The sequence below is a fragment of the Clupea harengus genome, chromosome 26, assembly GCF_900700415.2.
Source record: "Clupea harengus chromosome 26, Ch_v2.0.2, whole genome shotgun sequence".
In the NCBI taxonomy this organism is placed as follows: Eukaryota; Metazoa; Chordata; class Actinopteri; order Clupeiformes; family Clupeidae; genus Clupea; species Clupea harengus.
The window spans coordinates 8,870,149-8,893,785 of NC_045177.1; the positions used below are offsets into that span (position 1 = coordinate 8,870,149).

Sequence of the window (23,637 nt, forward strand, 5' to 3'; positions counted from 1 at the left end):
GGGTAAGCCATTTTCCAAATGCTGATAACCTGAAAAATCTTCCTCTTTTTCACAGCCTAATGTTGGCAGGTATGAGACTGTCCTGTATTTTGCCTTTGCTGCACTATATACATCGCTGGGAAATGGCCAAGAAGCTGGAAAATGGGTACAAAAGGTGTGAACATTCCACAGTGAGTACAGTGTGGTATTCTTCAGCCACACAAAGCCTCAGGGACACAGGAAGAAAAGCCATAGGCAGTGAGCTCTGGAATTTAAATTACACTGACAAAAACATCTGAAAGAATTTATCCTTGGCACCGTAGAGGAATGCAGCAATTTCCTGTAATGAATGATCATCACATGGGATAAATTGAAAGAAATTTTTATAACCCAACATTTTGAATTATAAGGGATTTTCAATGGTTCCATCCAGCTTGGTGTAATGTCCTCACAGGCTTCAATTCACAAGTTTAATCACAGGCCATAACCAGCTAATGTCTCTTAAATTGGCTATGGATGCCTCAAGAAGGCTATTTTCTCATCAAAGGGAATGTTGGACGTTTGCGTTTCAGTGGTATCTCGAATATTCTTCAGTGATAGAAAGGTCATCTCTGTCAAATTAGTTTTTTTAGATGTCAGTGATGGACACAAGACTGTCCAGCTACAGCTGACCAGTGAACGTGGCGACGTCATTGTTGACACCCTCACTTTCAGTCCCGCCCTGGATGCCACAGTGCATTCTGGGTCAATCCCAAGATGGCGGCGCCCTTGCGCAAGTGCTGAGAAAGTGTCTCTACAGAGAAACAGTGAGAAATTTCCGTTTTGCAGCACATTTTCAGTGTCATCGGATTGTGAAAGGTCACAACGGGTGCACAAAACGAGATCTACGACCGAGTCATCGATTGCAATAACAGATCTTGGCGTGGCTCTGGCAGAACGTCCGTGCGAAGATGGGCCTCCATCCGAGCCCCTACCCCTAGCGAAAAGTGGACAGGGGGAGAACAATCGCAGATTTCCCTGCAAACACATTCCGGTCGATCTCGGACTTGACGGCTTTCACTTTTTGCAAAAATTGTGGACGCTGCCGTATAACTTACTAACGGGAGTTATCTGCGCGACCGCTTCTGTCATCGTTCGGAGACGCAGGAGTTCCCCAGCTCGTGGTGTGCAGTTAACAGCCGCGCCAAGGTCCGGTTCTGTCAGTGGCCGAAAAGCGCCATTAACATCATGTCTTTCCCTTATGAAGTTGTCATGTGTGGTTTTGCACTGACGATTTACCTAGACCTTACATTTTTAACATGAATTATTCTACTAAAAACACACATAGAACAGTTGGGCTCGTAGTTAGCTTGCTCGCTAACCAAGCTAGCGATTTCTTGACGCTGTTGCATAGGTCCAAACGATAAGGTTTACAGACATCGATTGTTGGTTTGCTGATTGGCATGGAAAGTGTTGGGTTTTGTATAATGGTTCCGTTACGTTGGTAGGCATATATGCATGTGTTGGCATATGCTTGTGTTACCCTACTTGGTGATATGAGCTTATACTTACTAGTATGGATGATTTTACGTTACTGTCCAGCTGGGCGTGAAAGTGCAAAACGTGGCTTTGTTTTGGCTGTCGTCATTTATATCAGACACCAGGCATTGATTCATTTGGCAGCGTTAACCACAGTTTCACTGGCCTTTACAGAAGTTTATTGGCTTCTTACCTGTAGCTACATGAAATTAAAAACGTAATGTCTGCAACCAAATATGAAGTGATTAAGCATAATCAAAAGTTCTTGAAAAAATCACTGAGAACAAGTCAACAGTTGACCCTACTGAAGTCAAAGGCTATAGGCATTTCACAATCCCCTATATGTGTCTACTTAGCCGCATTCTTAGCATTCTTTGAGCAATAGCCTACCATGAATTCTTAAGCTGAGTTTGTCCCGATTTAGCAAGAATTGAGTTTGTTTAAAGAATGTGAGGTATTTTGTCATTAGGTTGAACGTGTAGTGTGTATTTTGTTATATGCAGTGAGTTTTAAAAGCAATAATGTGTTGGAGATTGTGTGATTTAAGGTTAAAACTTAATTTGAATTGTAGCAACTGCATTTATCTTTTGGGTAAAATACAGTTGTATTTTTTGCACTTGTGTCCCACTCATTTGTTAAAAGGATAAAAAAAAAATTCAACCTGGGCCATATATTTAGATCCTTTTGGGTCCAAACATTTACTTAGGACAATTAACGATAGAAATCGGTAGTTATTATATGAGTCTGACGACATGGACAGAATCCCTATAGATATATATACATGTATACTGTACAAACAGTCATTTTCTACAGTTTCCCTACAGTTATTGAGGTAAACAGACTCAGGTGTGTCTTTGTAGGGATCCTCTCCATGTTGTCAGACCCTTATAATAACATGTACAAGCCTGTCAGTGTTGAAAACAAGCAGTTTACTTTACTTTGACATGCTGGCTTGTCTCGTAGCATTCCATTGTATAGCCCTTTTGTGGTGGCTAGTTTTAGCCTTTTAACTCGAGACTGGACCCATTTCAATTGTTAATTGTCCTTGGTAAAAGTGTGGACTCAAAAAGATTTGAAAGGTTGAGTTTCCCTTTAAATGACACATGCCAGTTACTCTTTGCCTCTTTGGTTTGATCTGGTTCAAGATGTTATGTTTATTCAGGTGAAATGTAAATGAAGCATCTCCCCTGGACGATATAAAAGCACACATACATTTGGTTGTTGTTGCTCCATATGTTTGATGATAGCCATGTAGTCTGTATGAAAGTTACTCATTATGTTTGAGAGGGTAGTCCTGACTGCCATTGGGCCTTCCTTTTAGAATCTGTTTTAGAATCTGTAATCATGAGGTAGGAAGGGTATAGTACACTAGATTGCCTTGAAGTTCCTCCAGTGGCCAATGGAATTATCATCAGACTATCAGTAACTGATAGGCACTTACTCAACATATGAATCACTAGGAACACCACTCAGATGCACAGTTGTGTTGTGTTTACTTAAGGAAAAGCAATTGACCGCACAATATAATGTGAAGCAGCAAATGTCAGGGTGTCTTTAGCTCCAGTGTGTGGCTGTTGGATGTTTGTGGCTTTGAGGCAGTGCTGAGACTGTGGACTGTAGCCCTGAGTTGAAGCAGCAAGGCCCCAGCACAGGGGCACAGGGCTGCTCCCCACAGGTGTGAGGCCAGAGGAGTTCAGAAATGTGGCTTCACCGTACAGGAGCTGGAGAGTAGGGCTATACTGCTAGGCGTATAGGAGTAGGGCAGTAAGGCTTCACTCTACATAGAAGCTGGTGAATGGGGCCCTCAACATGCAGGAGCTGACTGGTAGGGCCTCACCATGCAGGAGCCGACTGGTAGGGCCTCACCATGCAGGAGCTGACTGGTAGGGCCTCACCATGCAGGAGCTGACTGGTAGGGCCTCACCATGCAGGAGCCGACTGGTAGGGCCTCACCATGCAGGAGCCGACTGGTAGGGCCTCACCATGCAGGAGCGACTGGTAGGGCCTCACCATGCAGGAGCAAGGGAGTCAGGCTTCACTATGCTGGATTTAGGAAATGCTGTAGAGGAACTATTATGGAGCCATAGTTGGTGACCCCAGTAACCCTGATCTCCATCACTTCGACCGCAGGGCCCTGATGAAAATGGACGCGGAGCTACTCCACTCGCCCGTGGTGGCGCTGGCGGAGGAGGAGGAGGCCGACATGAGCGACTGGAACCTGCCACTGGCCTTCATGAAGAAGCGCCACTCGGAGAAGATCGAGGGCTCCAAGGCGCTGGCACAGAGCTGGAGGATGAAGGACAGGGTAAGGCATCCATCTTTCTTTTCTATTGGTTTGTTAAGATGATGTTTGGCTCGTATGTTTTAAACTGGTCCAAACAGAGTAGTTTCATGCATTTAATGGGTATAGGGAGACTATCTTTCCTCGTAATGGCAGTTGTCACAGAGCCTCACTATTGCTGTTAAGGTGACATTAATGTAAACAAATGGAATATAAGTCTGTTAGAGCTTCCAGGTACAAAGTTGACTAATTTGCACTCTTTTTCTTGAAGTGGCTTGTGTTGTGATGACTTTATAATGGAACCTTTGGCAGTTATTGTGCCTTATGTAATTGCCCATCTCAATCTAAGATCAGTCACTCTTTCTTTTAAAACACCACTTTTTATCCCAAAGACAATATCAGAGGCTTTTATCTGTTCACTGCTCCGAAGACAAATGGATTTATGGACGGTCTTGGCCATGTTTCTGTGTGCATCACAGTGTAGAGTTTAGTGCTTTGTTTTTTTTTTTTTTTTTACATGGAGGCAAAACAGTGGTCTGGCTTTGGTGTTGCTTGAAGGGGAGTCATACATCTTCTGTATCTGTCTGATGTAGCCTCAGTCCAATGCATAATTCTGTGTTCTCTGTCTGTACTGTCGTTAGGGGGAACGCTAAGACTACTGTCAGATTGAAATTTACATCTGTTTGTGTTTGTGGGAGTAACTCATTGACGTCTCTGAATCGCTTGAAATCAATTGAAATGCTCTTTTGTCTTTGTTTAACTGACGCACCTGAAGGCTTTATTGATTCAGACTGTCAAATATTAGTCAGTTGAGTAGTTCTAGTCCTTTCCATCAGCTGTGTCATTTAAAAGGAAGTCTCACGAGCAGTAAAACCTTAAAACACGGTGCACAGTGAAATAAAACATAACCCTACTTTTTAACTTTGCTGAACAGACTTATTATACAGTTGAATTCAAAAACATAAACCCTAAATTGTTTTTTTGAATGAAACACTCATCTTGTCAGCAATTGGTGTCAGGAGAGCTTTGTTTGGTATTCATGTTGTGCTTTGTCTGGAGTTTGTCCATCAAAGTAAGAATGTCAGGGGTTTTGTCACGGGAGTGGTTACAGGTAGCAAAGCTATTCACTGCACTGTGTTGTAATGTAGCGATGTCAATCCACAGAGCAATACAAGCTATGGTAAAACCACTCTGCCATGATAAAATAAGTAACCCTTACTAGACTAACCACAGCTACCTCCACCACCCTCACCACAAAACCACACGGACAGTTTCTGCTCCACCTCTGTCTAATCGTCTGGCCCCTCCTGTATTACTATTTCTGGGAAATCAAGCGCTGGCCTCAGAGTACTCCACAGTCACTGAGTGGCTCATCTTCATTATGTTGCCCTGATTCATTGCGAGGTGAAAGACTGCATCTGTGTTTACACCATCTTTGTGACTGTCTCGATCTGCCATTTTTTTTGCCCCATGCCAACACAAATAATACAGATCGCTAGTTAGTTAATGAAATGACTAGCTAAAGAATATTCATTGTATAATCAAAGCTGTGAGGGGGTGCCCTGCTGCCTGCATAGCCTCTGTAGGATTCACGGGCGAGGGACTTCCCAGGCGAAAGGCTGAGAGAAGCCCCTCACGTGACCCCTATTGATGAGGGGATGAATGATGTATGGCATCATGGGAAATCAGGGTGGCATCACTCCCCGGGAGTCGGTTGGAATTACAACTAGCCTTTGGGCCCGAGCTTCCTAGTCGCAACACACACTGCTCATGCTGTGTGTGTGTGTGTGTGAGAAAGAGAGTGTGTGTGTGTGTATGCGATGGAATGCCCTTGGCTTCCCTCGAGGTGTATGCTTGCTGACCATTCCTCAGATAGGCTGTTGACTCGGTGCTACTCTGTCAACACAGCAGAAGGAACCCCGTGGATGATGTGTGGGCTTCTGCAGGTCTACTCTACTACTCTAATCCCTGAACCTGAAGCAGAAACAGGCCAACGTTGGGAAGCCACAGTCAGGTCCGATTGAAACCCGTGCCGTGGCAGTTTGGTCTGATCGTGGAGTATCCCCAGAGGGATCACGGAATGCTACTGCCAGCTGTCAGTGCTGATCACACCTTTTCCATGGAACGAAAGATTACAACGTCACGTTTTTTTTCTTTCAGCAGCTAATTGTTTGCACTCTCTTGGTATGTTGAGTTAATTAGCAGGGAGGTATTGATGAAAAAAGCAGATGTAATATAATCCCAGAGTATTTGTGGTTATAGTTTGGACATATTGACAGCTTGTGTACTTGAGCAAGTCCTCAAGTAAATAGAAAAAAAGTACTCAAGGAAAAAGTCCTTATGAATTCACATCTTTCCTTGACCTCATGACATTTTTCATTGAACAAGGAAGACGATTTTCTACTAATAGTTTGAATGTTATGGAATGGTTCTTCCATATGTACTGCTGCCACGGATCAAGAAATCTGTAGATTTCTTTCCGTATGGTTTATTCCCATCCCGTAGCATTGGGGAACATGGTGTTTTGTCAGTGGAGAGGATCAAAAGAACAGTTGCCCCCCCCCCCCACTGTGGTGCATGTTAGTGTGGTGCAGTGGAGTCGGCGCGGGGGCAATAGGGCACGGCTCGGTGCGGGCACCTCTGGCCGCTGGCGCTCCCTCTGGGGCGTGCCCTCTCTGCTTTAGTGGAAGTAAAGATGAAGTATTTAGCACACATGTTTTATTTAGCACACAAGTTATATTGACTGGGAGTCGAACCTGGGTCGACTGCGTGTAAGGCAACGATGCTATTCACTATTCTATTGCCATGGAATTCCGTAGCAATAGTCGCTTCTATCGAATTCTGTAGCATATATATACATATGTTTTACATATATGTATATCCCTAATTCTAGTATGGATTTTGAGTAAGAGAGTGCTTCATTGGTTTTTCACACATGAAGTCCACATGCTTTGTTATTCTAAGATTTGAGGGATATAAGGATGCCGTAGTCTGTCTTTCCCAGTGTTTGCTCTCCACACACCTTTTCAGAGTTTCACTTTCTGTTGTAGACCTCAGGCTACACACATACCCTGGGTGCATATGTCAGGCGGCTGAAGACATTCGATTTTCTGTCCATTTCGGCTTCGGCAGCTTGTAATTCTGACTTGCCAAAAGGCAAAAAAGGCGTTTTTATTGGAAACCAATGACACTGACTCCAAGTGTTATACTGCTTCCAATATTGCTGTGTTTCCTCCAGAAGCTACTTCGTCATTGTCCGACACCTACTTGATATTTTATTGCACTCTTAATCAGGCAAAAAAAAAGGGAACAAAGAAAATTCAATGTTTTAAACGGTAAAATATTTCTTTAGTGTCTGTTCTTTGTGTTCTACCTCCGTGGGGCGACATGTGTAATGGCGGGGAGCAATGGATGGTCCTAATTGCTTTCTTACTGGAGGCCCTTCTTGTTGGGATTTAATGTTGTAAAGACCCTCAAACTACAAACCTCCTTCACCTGCCTTACTCCCGAACTTTTCAGTTCAATAGTCCTGCTGCCAATGGAGCGTCTCCCTTTCCAACCAGCCGTACCGTTAGGGGCTGATTGATGTTTCTGGGCTCTTGGCGTCAGCCTGATCTGGCCGTCGTCACTATGGGGCTTTTCCAGTAAAGGATGGTGGAGAGTCTGCCAACCTGATCGCAGCGGTGGGCATCACATGCTTGACTCGGATGTCTCCTTAGTGAGTCCTCACAGGACTGTATAGTCTTTCTATTTCATGAGATCACACATCACTGGACAGTAGTTCGAACCTTTTCACAAGTTCAAATCCCCCTGTTATTGTGGGTCTGTACGTGATGCTTTCGTTTTTTCGTCTTTTGTCTTCATTTATGGATTTACACAGACTGAGAGGAACTCATTGTAGCGTATTGTATTGCAAGATTATGTGGTGGTTCATTTTTGGGAACTCTTAATTCCTTTGACCTTCACACTGATGTCTTCGGCATTTTGCTTGGTTCGCCAGAAGCTTTCCTACTAGCGGTTGCTTTTAGTGAAGAGGCTTGTTATGGGGTCCTGTTTGGTCATTCGAGACACAGCATCATTTCAGCTTCTCTTTCATTCTCAGATCATCGCACACAAAGCCACTGCAGACCGACCGTCTTTTCTCTCATTGAGAGGAAGTGAAATTGAGCATGTTCCAATTCTGCATGGGAAGGAGCTGTCAACTTGGCACATCTTTTTTTTTCACTTCCAGCAGAGCCAGAAGCATGACCAAGGCCCCATCATAGCGTGGGTGTGCGTGTGCGTGTGCGCCTGTTCTTGTGTGTGTGTGTGTGCGTGTGTCTGTGCAGGAGGTCTCTCCGCACGAACAAAAGGCCTCCTCACCAGCTGCTTTTGAGTTTTCAATTGTTGAACTCTTTTTTGAGCCTCAATAACACATTTCCTGTGAATGGTCCAGTAAATAGTTGTTTTATATTTGAGCTTTTAAATATGTATAATAAAATACAAATAGATATAAATAATATATTAGATTTAACATCCACCCAGGCCTTGGGTGTCAGCTCAAAGTTGTAGTTAACTTAGTACTCCCTCTCTTTCCCAGTGATGAGTTGGCTTCCATTTGTGTAGTCTGTGGTGTAACCATAGTGATTTACAGATGCAGGATGGCCCAGTTATTACGGACTCTTCACAGCTGGCTGTGCTGAGGCGGAAGTGTGGTTGCCGAGAGGCAGGGAGGCGTTAAGGGGTACCTGATGTTCTGTGTTTGTTGTGGCGGCTGCAGCATTCTCATCACGGGGTCCATTACCCCAGCCCCTGGGCCGTACTGCCGGTGCACTCCTGCACAAACGCCGCAAAAGAAGCCGGGTTTGGAACCTTCAGAGAGGGAACTGCTTAGAACCGCCAGAGAGAGGAGATAGTTCTTTTGAAATCGTCATTTTTGACAGCTTGCTTCTGTTGGACCATGATTCGAAGAGGACAGCATAGCCAAGGTTACTGCCTGTGGTGGAAATAGTACTCAGTAAAATATTCAGTCTTCAGCTCTACTTCACTGGTTATGACCCATAATATTGTCTAGAAGTGGACCCAATTAAATTAAATCCTTTTTTTGTCTTTATATATCTCTTGCTCATTATTCGATTAGATGAAGTCAATCAGGCACTGGCTGTGGAAGGCTCTATTGACTGGAGCTTGATCTTAATAAAGGACCAAGATCAGCCTCACCACACACAGGCAAGGGAAGAAACAGCATGCCTAGCATCCGTTTCAGCATCGCTGTGCAGATAGTGACATAATTGCTGTCCAGGGAGCGCACACTTTTGAAATACTCCTGTGCATTAAAGCTGTACAGCCCGCCAATTATTCACTATCAGTGAATGATAAAGTATTAATGCCCATGCTAAACACAATGGATGAGCGTATGGCTAGCACACATCTGCTGTGTGATGCCTGAGAGTATTTACAGTTTGTCACACCCTGAGCCAGCGACCAGGAATCGGCAACATTTTTGTTTTTATTTCTACACAGGAAAAAGATGTTTAAATTCCTCGTGCTATTGGTGGGGGATTTCCCACTGCGGCCAAACCTCTCTCTGTCACATGCAAGTACTCATACCAATCAACCTCGCCTAAGTATATAACAACAGGGTGCACTACAACCATCATACCGATACTTAACAATACTTAGCAACAAAGATGCCTTTGTGAGCATTTCACTGGGGTTAACAAGTGGACATCTTCCTTCGTCGGTGTTTCGTTGATTTGGGCCCACAACACCTCCAGATACTCAACAGTGCTGTCTGGCTTCCCAGTCACAACCCTGTCCATACTTACGACGGGTTAGGACACATGTCAATACCAGGACAATACCCTAAGATACACCTCAAGATACACCTCCGTGCATCTCAGGGTCTGAAAGATGCACTGCCTAATTATCTAAATATTAGCCTCATTACACGATGGCATGCCACAAACAAAAATAAATTAAACTAGTGTGTTTTTGTTCTCATTGCGAACGAATTCATAAATAAGTCAGGGAATAAATAAAGCTACAGACAAACAAACAACAGGTGCATCAACATAAATCTATTGTTGTAATAAGCGAGACATGGAATCCATGGCTCCTACCCATAAATGAGTCCCCCCCCTTCGGCTCCTGTTTTTTAATGTATTCTTCAGAGGAACTGGTGGTTTCTGTTTTTGCATGCTTTCTTTAGAGGAACTAGTGGTTCCCTCTCTCCTCTGCTCTCTGTTTTTCTCGCCCATGGGACCTCTAGCCGCACCGCGTGTGAAGCCTACATCCTCACAAACACGGAGGAATATCAAGCGCAGTAATTGCCGTACCTCTGTTGGCTCTCTCCGCCTCAGCCACCCCGTGGCTTCTGAAACACGCACGGCATTTTCAGCTCGGCTTTTCTTTCTTTCGATGTATTTTTTTTTTTCCCAGAAGACGACGTCTTCATTTCGCAGGCATTATTAAAATGTGCTCAGTATTTTCTTTTTTTTATAGTGCCTCGTTCTTTGCTGAGTAAAGCTTGTCTATTTTTCTCTGGACTTTAATTATGTGTATGTGTATGTTAAGTAGACATTTGTGGATGTACTGGCAGCAAAACAGATTGTTTAACGTATGTCTGTTCTCTCAGGGCAAAAACGCAATTAACATTTCAAGCAATATATGAATGCATATCTCTTCTTGGAGATCATTCTATTGTCATGGCAACCAAGTTGAGATACTCTGGAGAGAAAACCCACATAGAGCTGTTCTTACATCTGCCAAAAGACAAGGAATGTGATTAGTATCCTCTCCCATTTCTCCACATAGAGCTGTTCCTACATCTGCAAAAGACAAGGAATGTGATTAATATCCTCTCCCATCTCGCCACGTAAATTATTTGGAATCAGTTTTGCTTGACTTGAAACAGAATAGCTGACTCTGGAACAGCTGAAAGGTGAAACAGAATCACCAACACATTTTATCCACAGAGCATTGTGGTGTCTCTGAGGATGGAGATGATTAGTACCTTTGAAGGATTAAGACTGAAGCTGTGTGTCTGTGTGTGTGTGTGTGTGTGTGTGTGTGTTGTGTGTCTGTGTGTGTGTGTTTGTGTCTCTGTGTGCGTGTGTGTGTGTGTCTTTCTCTGTGTGTGTGTCTCTGTGTGTGTGTGTGTGTGTGTGTGTGTGTGTGTGTGCGCGCGTGCGTGTGTGTCTCTCTCTCTGTGTCTGTGTGTGTGTGTGTCTTTCTCTCTCTCTGTCTGTGTGTGGTGTGTGTGTGTGTGTGTGTGTTTCTGTGTGTGTGTGTCTGTTTGTGTCTACGTGTGTGTGTCTCTGTGTGTGTCTGTGTCTTTCTCTGTGTCTGTGTGTCTCTGTGTGTGTCTGAGTGTGTGTGTCTTTCTCTCTCTGTCTGTGTGTGTGTGTGTGTGTGTCTGTGTGAAAGAAGGCCAGGAGGGAGGCGATGAGAACTCCATTCCTGGCATGGCCGGTAATCGATGCCTCCCCCTGTTTTAATAGCTTTAATTTATATCCTTGCAAACAAATGGAATAATCACTGACCATTGATCCGCAGGGACAGAGGTGTGGGAGAGGGAGGGCCTGGACATTTCACTGCCCTAAGGAGTCTCACAGATGTGTAATGATTGAAGGAATAGTCTATCACACACACACACACACACACACACACACACACACACAGCCCTAGGCACAATTAGCTTACCTCTGCCACCGTAAGGAGGTAAAGTAAAATTTCCCGTAAAATATCTTGGCAATTAAATGTGATCCATAGCATGGAAAAACACACTTAAGGAGTTCTTGATGCTGTTCCGTATTTCGGTGCACGCTGTAAATCGTATCAACAATGCCTGTAGTTTCCCTTTCTCCCTTTCTCTCAGCATCCTTCCGTAGTGTTGAGACTACCTTTACTCGACTTACTCATCCAGCTGCACTTATGTACGAAGGGCAGCTTAGTGTGAAATCATACTAGTTTTCATCTCATTTTGTCTTTCTCTCTCTCACTCACTTTATCACTATCATTCTGTCACTCTTTTTCACTCATTACGGCTTTTGCTCACTCACTATCACTGTCTCTCTTGTTCTCACTCTCTCACTCTCTCACTCTCTCTCACTCACTATGCCTCTCTATCATTCTCTTTCTCATTCTCATTCTGGCTTTTGCTCAGTCACACCAAAACACAGAGTAAAATGGTAAGTGCTAAGCACCAAAACCCAACAGTGTGCACACCAGCATCAAACGCCTGGTGAGCATGCAAGGCCTCCTTCTGAGGGCAAACCGCCTGGCTTTTATCCACACCTCCCCAGGTGTGGACAATCAGGCCAATTATGCCCAATCACCACCTAAAAGCTGTTGCACTGCCACTGCAAAGCCAGTAGGGGTGTAGAGGGGCGTAACACTCACTATCTCTCTGTCTCTGTCTCTCTCTCTCTCTCTGTCTCTCTGTCTCTCTGTCTCTCTGTCCTCTCTGTCTCTCTCTCTCTCTCTCTCTCTCTGTCTCTCTGTCTCTCTCTCTGTCTCCTCTGTCTCTCTGTCTCTCTCTCTCTATGTCTATCTATTCCTCTCCTCCCTGCTATGGTGCCCAGTGGAGCTCTGACAGTGTGCAGTCTCAGACTGAGTATCTTGGGAGTGCAGGCTGTGGCTGCGGCTGCTCTGTGGAGAATCCCCCCCGACTGCTCTGTGTGATTCCCCCCGACTGCTCTGTGTGAATCCCCCCGGCCCCTCTCCTCCAGCCCCCAGGAGCCCGCTGGATTTATGGGATTATTGGAAATCCATGAGGCCCCGAGACCTTTATTATAATGTAATTTTGTTTCGGACCTCATTCAGATTAATGTTTACAGTGGAATGAGTTGTCAGGGCCACCCAGCTGAGAAAGAGGCTCTTGTTGTGGGTGGTGAAAGGGTGTGGGTGACTGGGGGTGACTGGGGTCATGGAGGTGAGTGTTGACCTCCTCCGTTTGACACAAGTCTGGCCTCTCTTCTCAAGCTTTCCTAGGCATACATGCTACCCCCCCCCCCATACTGAGTTTTAGCTCCTCTCCCCGGATGCTACTGCTAAGGAATGAATTATATCAGCAATTAATTTTTGTATTCCCACTAGGCAGTATGAATGATAGGGTGGTGCAGTGGTGTGTGAACATTTTTAAAACTTGCAATGGATCTATTTGAAATAATAATTAATAAAAAAAAACTTGAATATGAGAGAATATGATTGTTAAAGGTACCACACTTATCCTATTGCAATAAAAAAATCAATGGATCAGAACCATTTAATTCTGCAACTCCATGCGGAGAAGCACCTTTATTCGCCTCAACTCTTTTTGTTATTTCCAATCTTTAAATCTCTCTCTCTCTCTCGGCACCCAGGGAAAACACAGCACAATGACTTAAGGTGCTGTAAAAAAAAAAAAAAAAAGAACTGTCACAAGCGCTGGACATCTTATGTTGGAACAGATTAGGCTTGACCTCAGCCATCAAATGGGCTTAGCCATTGAGCCGGAGAATGATCGGGAGACTAAATGGACTCACCACATGGCGGCCCGTCTGAATTCGAATGTCACACTGGCGTCAATGATGCACGACAGCCACCTGCATTCATCTTGATTATTGTCGTGCAAATTGTTTTTTAATGTGCCATTAATTGCCAGTGTTTGATGTTCTGTGGGAAGAAGTAATATCGCTGTGTCATTAATTATGGCGTTGCTTGTGATGGCCCCGTCTCCCTGTTATTGCCATGCTCATTTTCTCTGGATTAGTCTCGCTATCCAACTGGTTTTTAGCCCATCCACATCAGGATTATTTGCTTTCACCAAATTCATCAAATTCATTCAACACCCCTCTTGCTTGTTATGTACAAGGAGTTCGTAATATTTGATGTGTTACATTTTCCTAAAACGACAATGTTCTAAGTGTAAATACTGCTCATCTCCTAGATAAATGTCCCTGTATCGTGGTAGTGGGTTCTGTAGTGGCACGTGTTTTCTGGCATGTCTTTGTCGAATGCTCCTGAAATTCAACATGTACCTCTGACATTTTTACTACGTGGTGTGTGGAAGAAGCTCTACTCTTGCCAGGATTTAAAGCCCTCAAAAGGTCTCCGAGCTCATTTCAGGCAAAGCCTCAGCTTTTCTAAAGGGTGTTTCTTAACCCACCAGACCTCTCCAGTGGAGAGCCCTGGAAACAAACCTTTTTTCCCCCAGCCCCCACATTCTCATTTCAATCTTGTGTCATTAATGTGTACTTCTGTGAATTTACCACTCTACCTATTTTATTGTAGCATCTATATGTTTGGTTCTTCTTCTGTTTGCCTATACCCTTACATTGCTGTCCATTTTTTCTTTTACCTAACATAACTCCTAACATTATGCACACACCATCTTTCTGCCTGTATGCCATTCTTTTTCTTTGTGTACATATCTGTCAGTCTGCATACATGTCTTATTTCTGTTTGCCTTCTTTGAGAAGGTCACGTCAGTGTTTAATAAATTATGAGCTAGTCAGCGGTGAGTGAGTTCCCACAGTGTGCCTCTCAAGTCTACTTAATCACTTCGTAAATGGTGCGGAAGTCTCGAGGAGGAGAATGGTTGCCTCTTTCAGTATTTTCTCCGGTCACACTCTCATCTTCCCCTTCTCTCACTTTCTTTTTCCCTTTTATTTCATTTGTCCGTCTGTTTCTCAGCATAGATGAGGTCGGAATGTGTCCCACTGCCTCTCTGACCTTTGTCAGGGCTGCGGGAGGAACTCCCCATTAATTGCGAGGATAATTACTAGATGGCTGCCCCCGCGCTCTGTTCTGTTCTGTTCGCTTCCCCAAGCAGGGCGCTCTGGCAGGGTGACACTAATATCTGGTTTATTAGCAGAGAGAAGAACACGGTCACTGAATCGCCAGTCTGTTTGCCTGACCTGCTTCCACCCAAAAAGTAAATTAGTGAGTTTCATTAATGCTCAATTATTTTGGCGGAAAAGGATCCAGGACCAGTACATTTATATGTCTGTGTTTGGATCGTGTGATTGCGTGAGACCTGTGTGTACGGTGTACGAGACCTGTCTTTTCTGTGTTCGTTTTTCAAAGCCAGTGTTTAGTTGTCACCGAGTGGTGTTCTTGGAACAGGAGAAGCTGTGAAATGCCAGCAATCAGTGCACTTCCACGAACAGGGAATCCGTGGTATTTTGAAACAGTAGTTGGAGGAAGACCATGAGATATATTATATACCAATATCGGCATCCTCCTCTTAGAATCCCTTATTTTCTCTCTTCCTTCTTCCATCCTGGAAATCCGTCTGCTGTTGTTTAATGGATCCCCTGTGCTCTCCCGGTTCTGGGCCGTTCAGCTGTTGCAGAGCTCCAGAGCAAGGGGGACTAAACACTTTTAAAAGGGCCAATCCGTGGCTGAGAGTCATGCTTGTCACATCCACAACAGGGTGGCCATTGATTACTCTCCCCGTGGCACCTGTGACACTCCGAGAGCTTCCTGCTGCCGGAACCGATCGGCGGTGACGACCCGACTGCCCCGGTGACGGGGGCTAACGATGCTAATGATGTTTGCCGGTCCAGCAGTGAGTGCTGCTGTTGACAGGGTGCTAATGGGCTGTGACTGCAGTGGCTGCTGTGGGTGAGAGAAGGGGGCTTGCTCTGCTGTAAAGCTGCTGCCATAACACCTGGCTTGTAGTAGCGCCTCGACGCCTGTTCGGACAGCAACATAACGGGAGTTACTAGGAGAGCCGTGCTGATGTTTCACATACAAGGTCTGCAGGTTCTACTCATCCAGCCCCCCCGTTTTAATTGACCCAGTTATATGATCATATCGATAAGTTGTTTCTCCTGTGCTCCTTTGGTAGCTGCTTATGCAGAGCGCATTGATCAAAGGGATTTAGGTAGAAAGCCAGCTTTGCACTGGACCGCACTGGAAAGGTGTTTGTAGTCCACCGCTGAAGGTTATGGCGTAAAGCAATGCTGAAAGGGCACTAACTGACTCCCTGTTGGTTTGGTGCCTGGGCTTGGCAAAGGATGTTGGCCTTGTTATGGGTTTTTAGTGGATTCTGTGAGTGAGTGTGTGTGTGTGTGAGAGTGCAAGAGAGTGGTGTGTGTGTGAGAGTGTGTGTGTGTGTGAGAGTGCAAGAGAGTGTGGACATCGCTGGCATTCTCATACATTGACCGCAGAACTTTTCATGGCTGTGAAAGTCTTTCTTTCTTTTTGTTTTGATATTTTCTCCAAACTTTCGCTCTCTTCGGATACCCATCAATCACTGGTCCACCACACATGTGGTGCCTCCGGGGCTGTGTGTGTACCCAGCAAACCCTCCTCCTGCTCAGCTCCGTGAGCTCGGCTCTGACCCTCTGCTGATACACCAGGCAGACTGGCCAGCAAGCTGTGAACATGCCGGTGCGGTGGAGGGTGTAGTGGTTTAGGGGGGGGGGGGGGGGGGGTGTTGCTATTGAGGTATTTTTTTCCCCCTCTTGCAGCAGAGAGGAGTTTCTTTATCAGGAGTCAGTCAAGGGGGACCTCCCCGGGTCCTGGATATCTTCCTCAGAATGCTTGTCAGCGGAGCTACCCCCCCGGGGCCGTCCATCATGCCGCCTCCTGCCGCACTGATAAGCTATTTTTGCCGTCCGCACTGCTCTCTCCTTTGATTGAGCGATTGCAGTGTTCTTTCGCCTGAGTCAGTCCTGGTGGCCTGCTCTTGTGTCCGTTCCCTCGTGCTCTTTTGTGGATGCTTCTGGAAAGAATCTGTCCCTCTTTGCAGTCCTTTCTGCCAGCCGACGACCATCAATTCTTTACCTCCTTAGTTTGGGGCTGTTCCAGAGGCACCGGTGGGTTTGGCCCACTGACTGATTTGTAGACATAGACTGACACAGACAGGAAGCCAATACCAGCACGGATATCGTCCGGTGCCGGGTTTAAAAAAAAAAGGAGCCGCCGCAATTGTGTCGGAACCTCACCAAATCAATTCGTGTGCTGTCTTTAAAAATCTGCGTGTGTCTTATTTCAGTAGAGCAGAAAAGTTGTAGTGATTTACCTTCACATTCTGTTAGTCCTGTCCAACCTAAAACCTCTGTTATTCAAACTCCAAAAGAGGGCTCACAGCAAAACCAGCGATATCAAGTCTCCCTGATGTCTCTGTATGCATCGTCACACATAACACGTCTGTGCTGACTTATTTGTGTTTGCAGAACTGTTGCATCTCAGTGATGCTAAGGTTACAGGATGATAAAGCTTCACCAGGTTTAGCTCAGCCTACTAATGTGTGATGGCTCAGACGGTAGCCTGCTGCTACTTGTGCGTGCGTGCGTGCGTGCGTGCGTGCGTGCGTGCGTGCGTGCGCCGCTTTACTGAGTTTGGGCTCCCCTGTGAGTTGGTGTAGAGTTCTCCAGCTGGTGCCGAGGGCATTTTGGACAAGTGCCAGACAACCCTCACCACAACTGGAAGGCGGCTCCTCTCAGTGTGTATGCGCGTGTGTGTTTGGATGTGCGGACTATTGATTGGCTTCCTGGAACTGTTGCTATGTGTACCTAACCTCACTGGCCAAGGGTGGCATGTTTTGATAGTCTGGGCCGGCCACTGGTCCAGATTGTAGTGTGGTCCAACCGCTGTGATACATTTCCCCAAACTGCCAACTGAATAGACTGGTGGACTGGTGGTTTTAACTGGACTGGTGGTTGCATTGTCTGAATATAAAGACCACAGAGACAGAATCTCCCCGTCTGGGTGTCATGTCCCCACTCAGTTGGTTGGCAGAGTTTCCTGTCATAATTGGGTCTGTCCGTCATGACTGGCACAGGTTTGACTACGTTGGCTGAGAGTCAGAGACACCGTTGTCATTCAGCCCTTTTGAAAGTCATGATTACCTTGCATTTTTCTTGAAGTTTTACCTATGGCTGTGACAGTCCAACAGAGTGTTAAAGGGTCGACAATGAGCAAATGTTTTAATTCATTACTCCAGATTTACGTTTACTCCCGTGTAACTTTTCAAAATTGGCTTGGGCACTACTGATCACCCATAACTGTGTTCTTAGCGTCAGTGTTAAGGTGCTCACCTGACGTTTTTTGCTTTTGTTGACCCTTTCAGATGAAGACGGTGAGCGTGGCCCTGGTTCTCTGTCTCAACGTGGGAGTGGACCCCCCTGATGTTGTCAAGACCTCGCCTTGTGCCAGACTGGAGTGCTGGATCGGTAAGAGGCTTCATCATCTCCTCCTCCCATCCACACACCCACCCATGCAGTCATCTCCTCATCCCATCCACACACACGCATCCATGCACTCAACTCTTCCATCCACACACACGCATCCATGCACTCAACTCTTCCATCCACACACACCCACCCATGCAGTCATCTCCTCATCCCATCCACACACCCACCCATGCAGTCATCTCCTCATCCCATTCACACACCCACCCATGCAGTCATCTCCTCATCCCATTCACACACACGCATCCATGCACTCAACTCTTCCATCCACACACACCCACCCATTCAGTCATCTCCTCATCCCATCACACACCCACCCATGCAGTCATCTCCTCATCCCATTCACACACCCACCCACCCATTCACTCATCAACTCCTCCATCCACATGCCCACTCTTTTTCATTTGTCCATCCTCTCAGCTCACTCCATCCATCCATCCATTTTTTTCTGTTCATTCTTCCAATCATTTACTTTATCTATTCATCCTTTCATTCAACCAATCTGTACACACCCCCCCCCCAAACCAGTATCCTGTCCAGATACAGACACATACAGTATGATTGTCTAGTTTATTATATTACAGATTGACAGCAGGGCAATCGAAAGACTGACAGCAAAGGCAAGGCTACTCACAGTGTTCTGGCCAGTGAGCGGTGAAATAAGGGGAGTTGGGGAGTGCAGTCATTTTTTTGGGAAATCTCTTCGGTCTGAAGTGTCTTCCTCTGGCCCTGGTTAACTCCTGTTTGGGAGGTGAAGAGATGTTTTTTTTGGTGAGGAGATGGTTGATGGCATCATTCAAAATGCCACATCCTCTCAGGATGGCAGGTGGCAATACGCAACCCTGTGGCTGTCTTGACTTCTCAGGATGAGAGGCACAGAGGTTCTCTCAGACATCTTGACAACAAAAGAGGAAGACGCCTGTGACATTGGAGACTCAGGGGTGAAGCGAGGACAGCAGAGGAGTGCTGTCAGTTCCAGTGATTTTTCTTTTTCTTTAACCTTTACAGTAGGAAGCACCAGGTTCTGGCCTTGGTTTAAAAACCTCTTCAGGAACAAGAGGAGGTGCTCGATGTGCCTATTATGAAGGTGACATCCTCTCAAACTCGAGGTTGTCTGAGTTCCTGGGACACCAGGCACACGGCTCCTCAGACAGAAGAGCTTGAAAGCACAGACGACGTCGAAGTGGCACTCTTAGCTTGGGGTTAAACACGGGACAGAGCTGTCAGTCTGCGGGGGTATTTGGGGGGTGCCTCTTCGGGTGCCCTCGGCACAGGCTGTACCAGTCCATTAGGCGTAGTCAGGAGGGAGAAAAAAAAAAAACATTTTTAAACTGTCGAATAAAAGCAAAAACATTTGCATAGGGAACAGCATGTACCGCAGCACACAGCATTTCATCTGAGTTTTCCAACTGTGCTGTCAAAATAGATTCCCTCAGTTACCTTCCCACAAACTGTGACCGCCATAAAATATAATCAGCTTTGTCCCAGCACAAAGAATATCGATATCACCTGCATTGTATCTGGCCGTCCACCTTGTTCTCTACCTAATATGCAGAATTAGATACCTCTGAATCCATAGAAAATTGATCCCCTTTGTTTTTCTTTATTCCTTTCTTTTTTGTCGATGTTTCAGTTTGAGGCGAGTGGCTCATTTTTCTATAGATTGACTTTGATTTCCATTGAAGTCGCTGTTGTTTTCCGAACATTGCCATGTGGTAGGCGTAGTGCATGACTGTAAGATTCATGTTTGAGTAATGCTGAGTAGTGTTCAAATGCCACCATTTCTGTTAGTCATTTGCTAACTAGAGTAGTGTTCAAATGCTACCATTTTGGTTAGTCATTGGCTAACTAGAGAATTAGTCATCGTTTTTGGAAGCTATGCTTGGCTTAGTGTTTACAAAGCTAATTATAGGGACTCAGGAAGGTGTTATGACTGAATATAGTCTGTTATGATTGCTATGCTGTATGCTGACGACTTGTTTATGTATTTGTCTCCTTCATGCAGACCCACTCTCCATGAGTCCACAGAAAGCCCTAGAAACCATCGGGGCCAACCTACAGAAGCAATACGAGAACTGGCAGCCTCGGGTGAGTCAGTCAGTCACTCCCGCGCCGATGATCACATTGTAGTCGGCTTTTTACAAGGGACACAGATTGATCTCCTCCTCATCAAAGCCTGTTGATCCTCTTTTCCGTGTCTCCATTTATAGTGGTTTATGTACCATTTTTAGATGGATAAGTGAATCCCATAAAATGGTGCCCTCTGTTGGCTTCATCGTCTTCGTACTGTTTAATAAGGCAGTTTCCACTTGTGTGGTGAGGGGAGCTGTATGAGACATTTAGCTACGCCGCCGCAGGCCCATGTTACATGATAATGACATATACATTATTAATCTGTAGTTTGAACGTTGGGATTGTGATAATCTAGGCATTGAGGCAATCGTCTGGACCGCTCCAGGGGTTCTGTCATTTGATGTGTAGAAGGCAGGAGATGCAGCAGAGGTAACCCTCTCGTTGTACATGCTCTCACCCTAAAGCATCGCGTGTGCGCTGGGCTTACCATCGCACACATGCGCTAGCAGGGCTCAGCATGCGGTGCTCAGTGCAACGCGATATGCTCACGGATGTTGGCACACACACACACACACACACACACACACACACACACACACACGCACACTCCCCCCAATATGGAATTCTATATACACCATGTCTGCTGCAGAAGATCGATGGCCAGACATGCAGTCTTGTGGGAAGCCGTGCCCCGTGGCATATGTGCTTGTTTGTATGGCAGTGTGGGCTCCCCCTGTGCCTGCTGTGCTGGGGCTCCGTGTAGCAGAGGTAGTGTGCAGAAGGAGAAGTAGTGGCTTACACTCAGAAACACTCAGAAAGGAAGTGACATGGAAAAAAAAAAGTCTTCCACTTGTAGCCAAACTTAAACAGTGCATGGTTGGAGGTGGAGAGAAACAGCAGGCTCATCTGGCATGTTGTGTTCCTGTGTTCTTTAGACACACACACACACACACACACACACACACACACACACACACACACACACACACACACACACACGTACGTACTGCCAGCTCACCCCAACAGCAGTGCAGGCACTGCCTACCCAGCTGTGAGTGGGTGTCCACTCTCTCCTCTCTTGGCTCCTAGCTCCGTTCTATGTTTTTTCTTCTTATCTCTCTTGCTGTCTCTCTCCACCGCTTTCTTCTCGTGGTGTTCGCTCTCTTCCTCGCACACTTTGCCTCGTCGGCTCGCAGGCTAATGTGACTTCCAGATGGCCATCGTGTGCCCCTCCTCTCTCCTTCCCCCGTCTTCACGTCCGGCGCTCGGAGGGCGAACTCGGCCCCGGCAGGATGGTAACCTGGGCCCTTGGCCGCGGGGGTCAGTGGCTCCAGATGGTGGGCGGCTGGAGGAGGATCGGCCCCGTGAACCGGCAGTTCTAGCCTGGAGCCGGGTCAGCCTGCAACGCTCCGCTCCTCTCCGCTCCGCTCCCTCGCTCGATACGCTCCGCTCCTCGGCCCACTGCAGGAGGAGGAGGAGGCGCAGGAGTGGGCAGCCTGACGAGTGTTCCATGGCTGGTTCGATTTATTTATATTTGGCTGGAGGCCTGATTTGAGGTTGTCAGTGTTGAATTTCACTCCACCAGGAGAAAAAGCAGCAAAACAAATGAATAAAAACAATGGTCTGTATTTAAAAACTCAAGCCTCCTTTGGCAAATTCTCTGTAAAGAGTGTATGACTTGAAGCTGAGATTCATTCATTGCAGATTAAACTACAGCTCCCTTGCGCCATTATGAAACATTCAACACATACCCACTATAGCCATATATTACACGTCTCTGATAAGCACTTGTTGGTCTCCCACTCCAATGGCACTGCAGAGGGGAATGATCCCAGTTAACCTCGTCATATCCCTAGAGACCATAATCCTGCTTGATGACACACACACACACACACACACACACACACACACACACACACACACACACACACACAGAGAGAGAGACACACTTTCCTTGCTCTATTGCTCTCACCTGTAAACTCCTATCAGCTCCACCCCGCCCCCTGTAGGTCTGGGTCAGTAGTAGTTGTTGTGGCTGGCGTTTCCCTTCATTAGACGTGCCCTCTGTGCACTGTGCTGGAATGCTAAGTGTTTTAGTTGGTGTAGGAAGACCATGAAGTGCTCCAGCAGCATGTTTTTGTTGCTTTAATTATTCATCAGCCTCTTCGGTGTTTGCGATGAGCCCAGTATGGATCCACTCAAGTGCCTGCATTGAGCACGGGGCAGGGGAAGGGGAAGGAGAAGGAGAAGGGGAAGGGGAGGAGGAGGAGGAGGAGATGAAGGAGAAGGAGAAGAAGAAGAAGGAATTGAAGAAGGAGAAGGAGAGGGGGAAGGGGAAGGGGAAGGCCCGAGTCCTGCTTCACAGGTCATCCTCATGACTAATGTCTGTGTGGGAATTGATGTTCTGTGATCTGCAGACAATACTGAAGTTCTTAGCTCCAACGGCTGTTCTTGTTTTTTTTTTTTTACCTTAAGAGACTCATTTTATGTTGAGACTCAACTGTCTTTATCTCTCAGCAATGCTTCACTTGCCAACAATTTTGAAAACATATGTGTGATTTTTAATTAACAGCGTACACTTCACACCATGGTAAGTCTCTCAGACGTTGGTGGATATCTGTATCAACAGAGTCAGTGGGGGTAGTCATTGATTGACACCTTGTTTCTTCTCTGCCAGGGAGAGATCATGATAGATGGCACATGTTGAGCTCATGCCAAATGGTTGGGGTATTATGCATCCATGGGGGTCAAAGTTCACTCTGGCCAGGGGCCATAAATGGAGAGAGATCAGACTTTGAGCTGGGCGGGGTGTGGGTTTCTACATATTCAGAGGCAGGTTGGCTTGCCATTACTGTTTGTTAACTTGCATTCTATCTTTACATGGATTCTGTATTCAGGGTCACAGAAAAATAGAAACAGCCACCGTCTTTCACAAAAATAAATACATTTCACTTCTAGTCATACTCTCATTAGAATGAGTTAATGTACTGCTCTTAGAGTTTTCCTGAAGTTGAATCACGCCACAGCAAAGGCAAAATAAAGTTGGGTTGATTGACAGCTCTGCAGATGCTGGATCAGTATGTTACCGATGTTAAGGCGAGGAACAGTGATGACAGTTAACAACCCCACATCATCTTTAAACCCCAAACCACAGAATAAACATAGTTATACCTCATTAGCATAAGGCTTTAACATCTCGTATGTAATTGGCTGTAACTCTACATGACTCAGTCCCTCTAACCCGGGGTGCGTGTCCTGTCTTTGATCAACCACTGTGGTAGAAAGAGTGTTCTAAGCGATCGTCTCTCTATCATTTAACTACGGCAGTAGTTCCCTTTAACTGTAAATCTTCATATCCCATCTCTTCCCAAAACCTGTTAGCATCATCATCATCATCATCATCATCCTCATCATCATGTAAAACTTTCCCACATTGTGAAGAAACCATACCAGACAGAACCGGCTGATAGCTCCTTTTTGGTAAAACATGTTCAACTCCAACAACAGTATTAATTAAGAAGACTTTTACAAGCTGTGTGTGTGTGTGTTTTCTCCGGTAAACCAAACATCCAAAGTGCCGGGGACATGTTAAACCACAGAGCCGCGGAGTTCTCCTCATTA

At 45.8% G+C, this 23,637-nt stretch overlaps 1 protein-coding gene across 4 annotated transcripts in view; it reads left to right on the top strand.

Annotated features, from left to right (window-relative positions):
• The first annotated feature begins 692 nt into the window (after positions 1 to 692).
• The window catches only part of rptor (regulatory associated protein of MTOR, complex 1), a 143,368-nt gene continuing 120,423 nt past the window's right edge, over positions 693 to 23,637 (top strand). For 2 of the 4 annotated variants that reach the window (XM_042703862.1, XM_042703863.1), the window contains exons 1-4: positions 693 to 1,167; positions 3,628 to 3,802; positions 17,823 to 17,925; positions 19,949 to 20,031. In XM_042703862.1, coding sequence (XP_042559796.1) covers positions 3,635 to 3,802; positions 17,823 to 17,925; positions 19,949 to 20,031 — 354 coding nt within the window. In that variant the 5' untranslated portion in view covers positions 693 to 1,167; positions 3,628 to 3,634. The remainder of the gene's footprint in view (positions 1,168 to 3,627; positions 3,803 to 17,822; positions 17,926 to 19,948; positions 20,032 to 23,637) is intronic. The other 2 variants (XM_042703860.1, XM_042703861.1) reach the window with 1 other exon arrangement.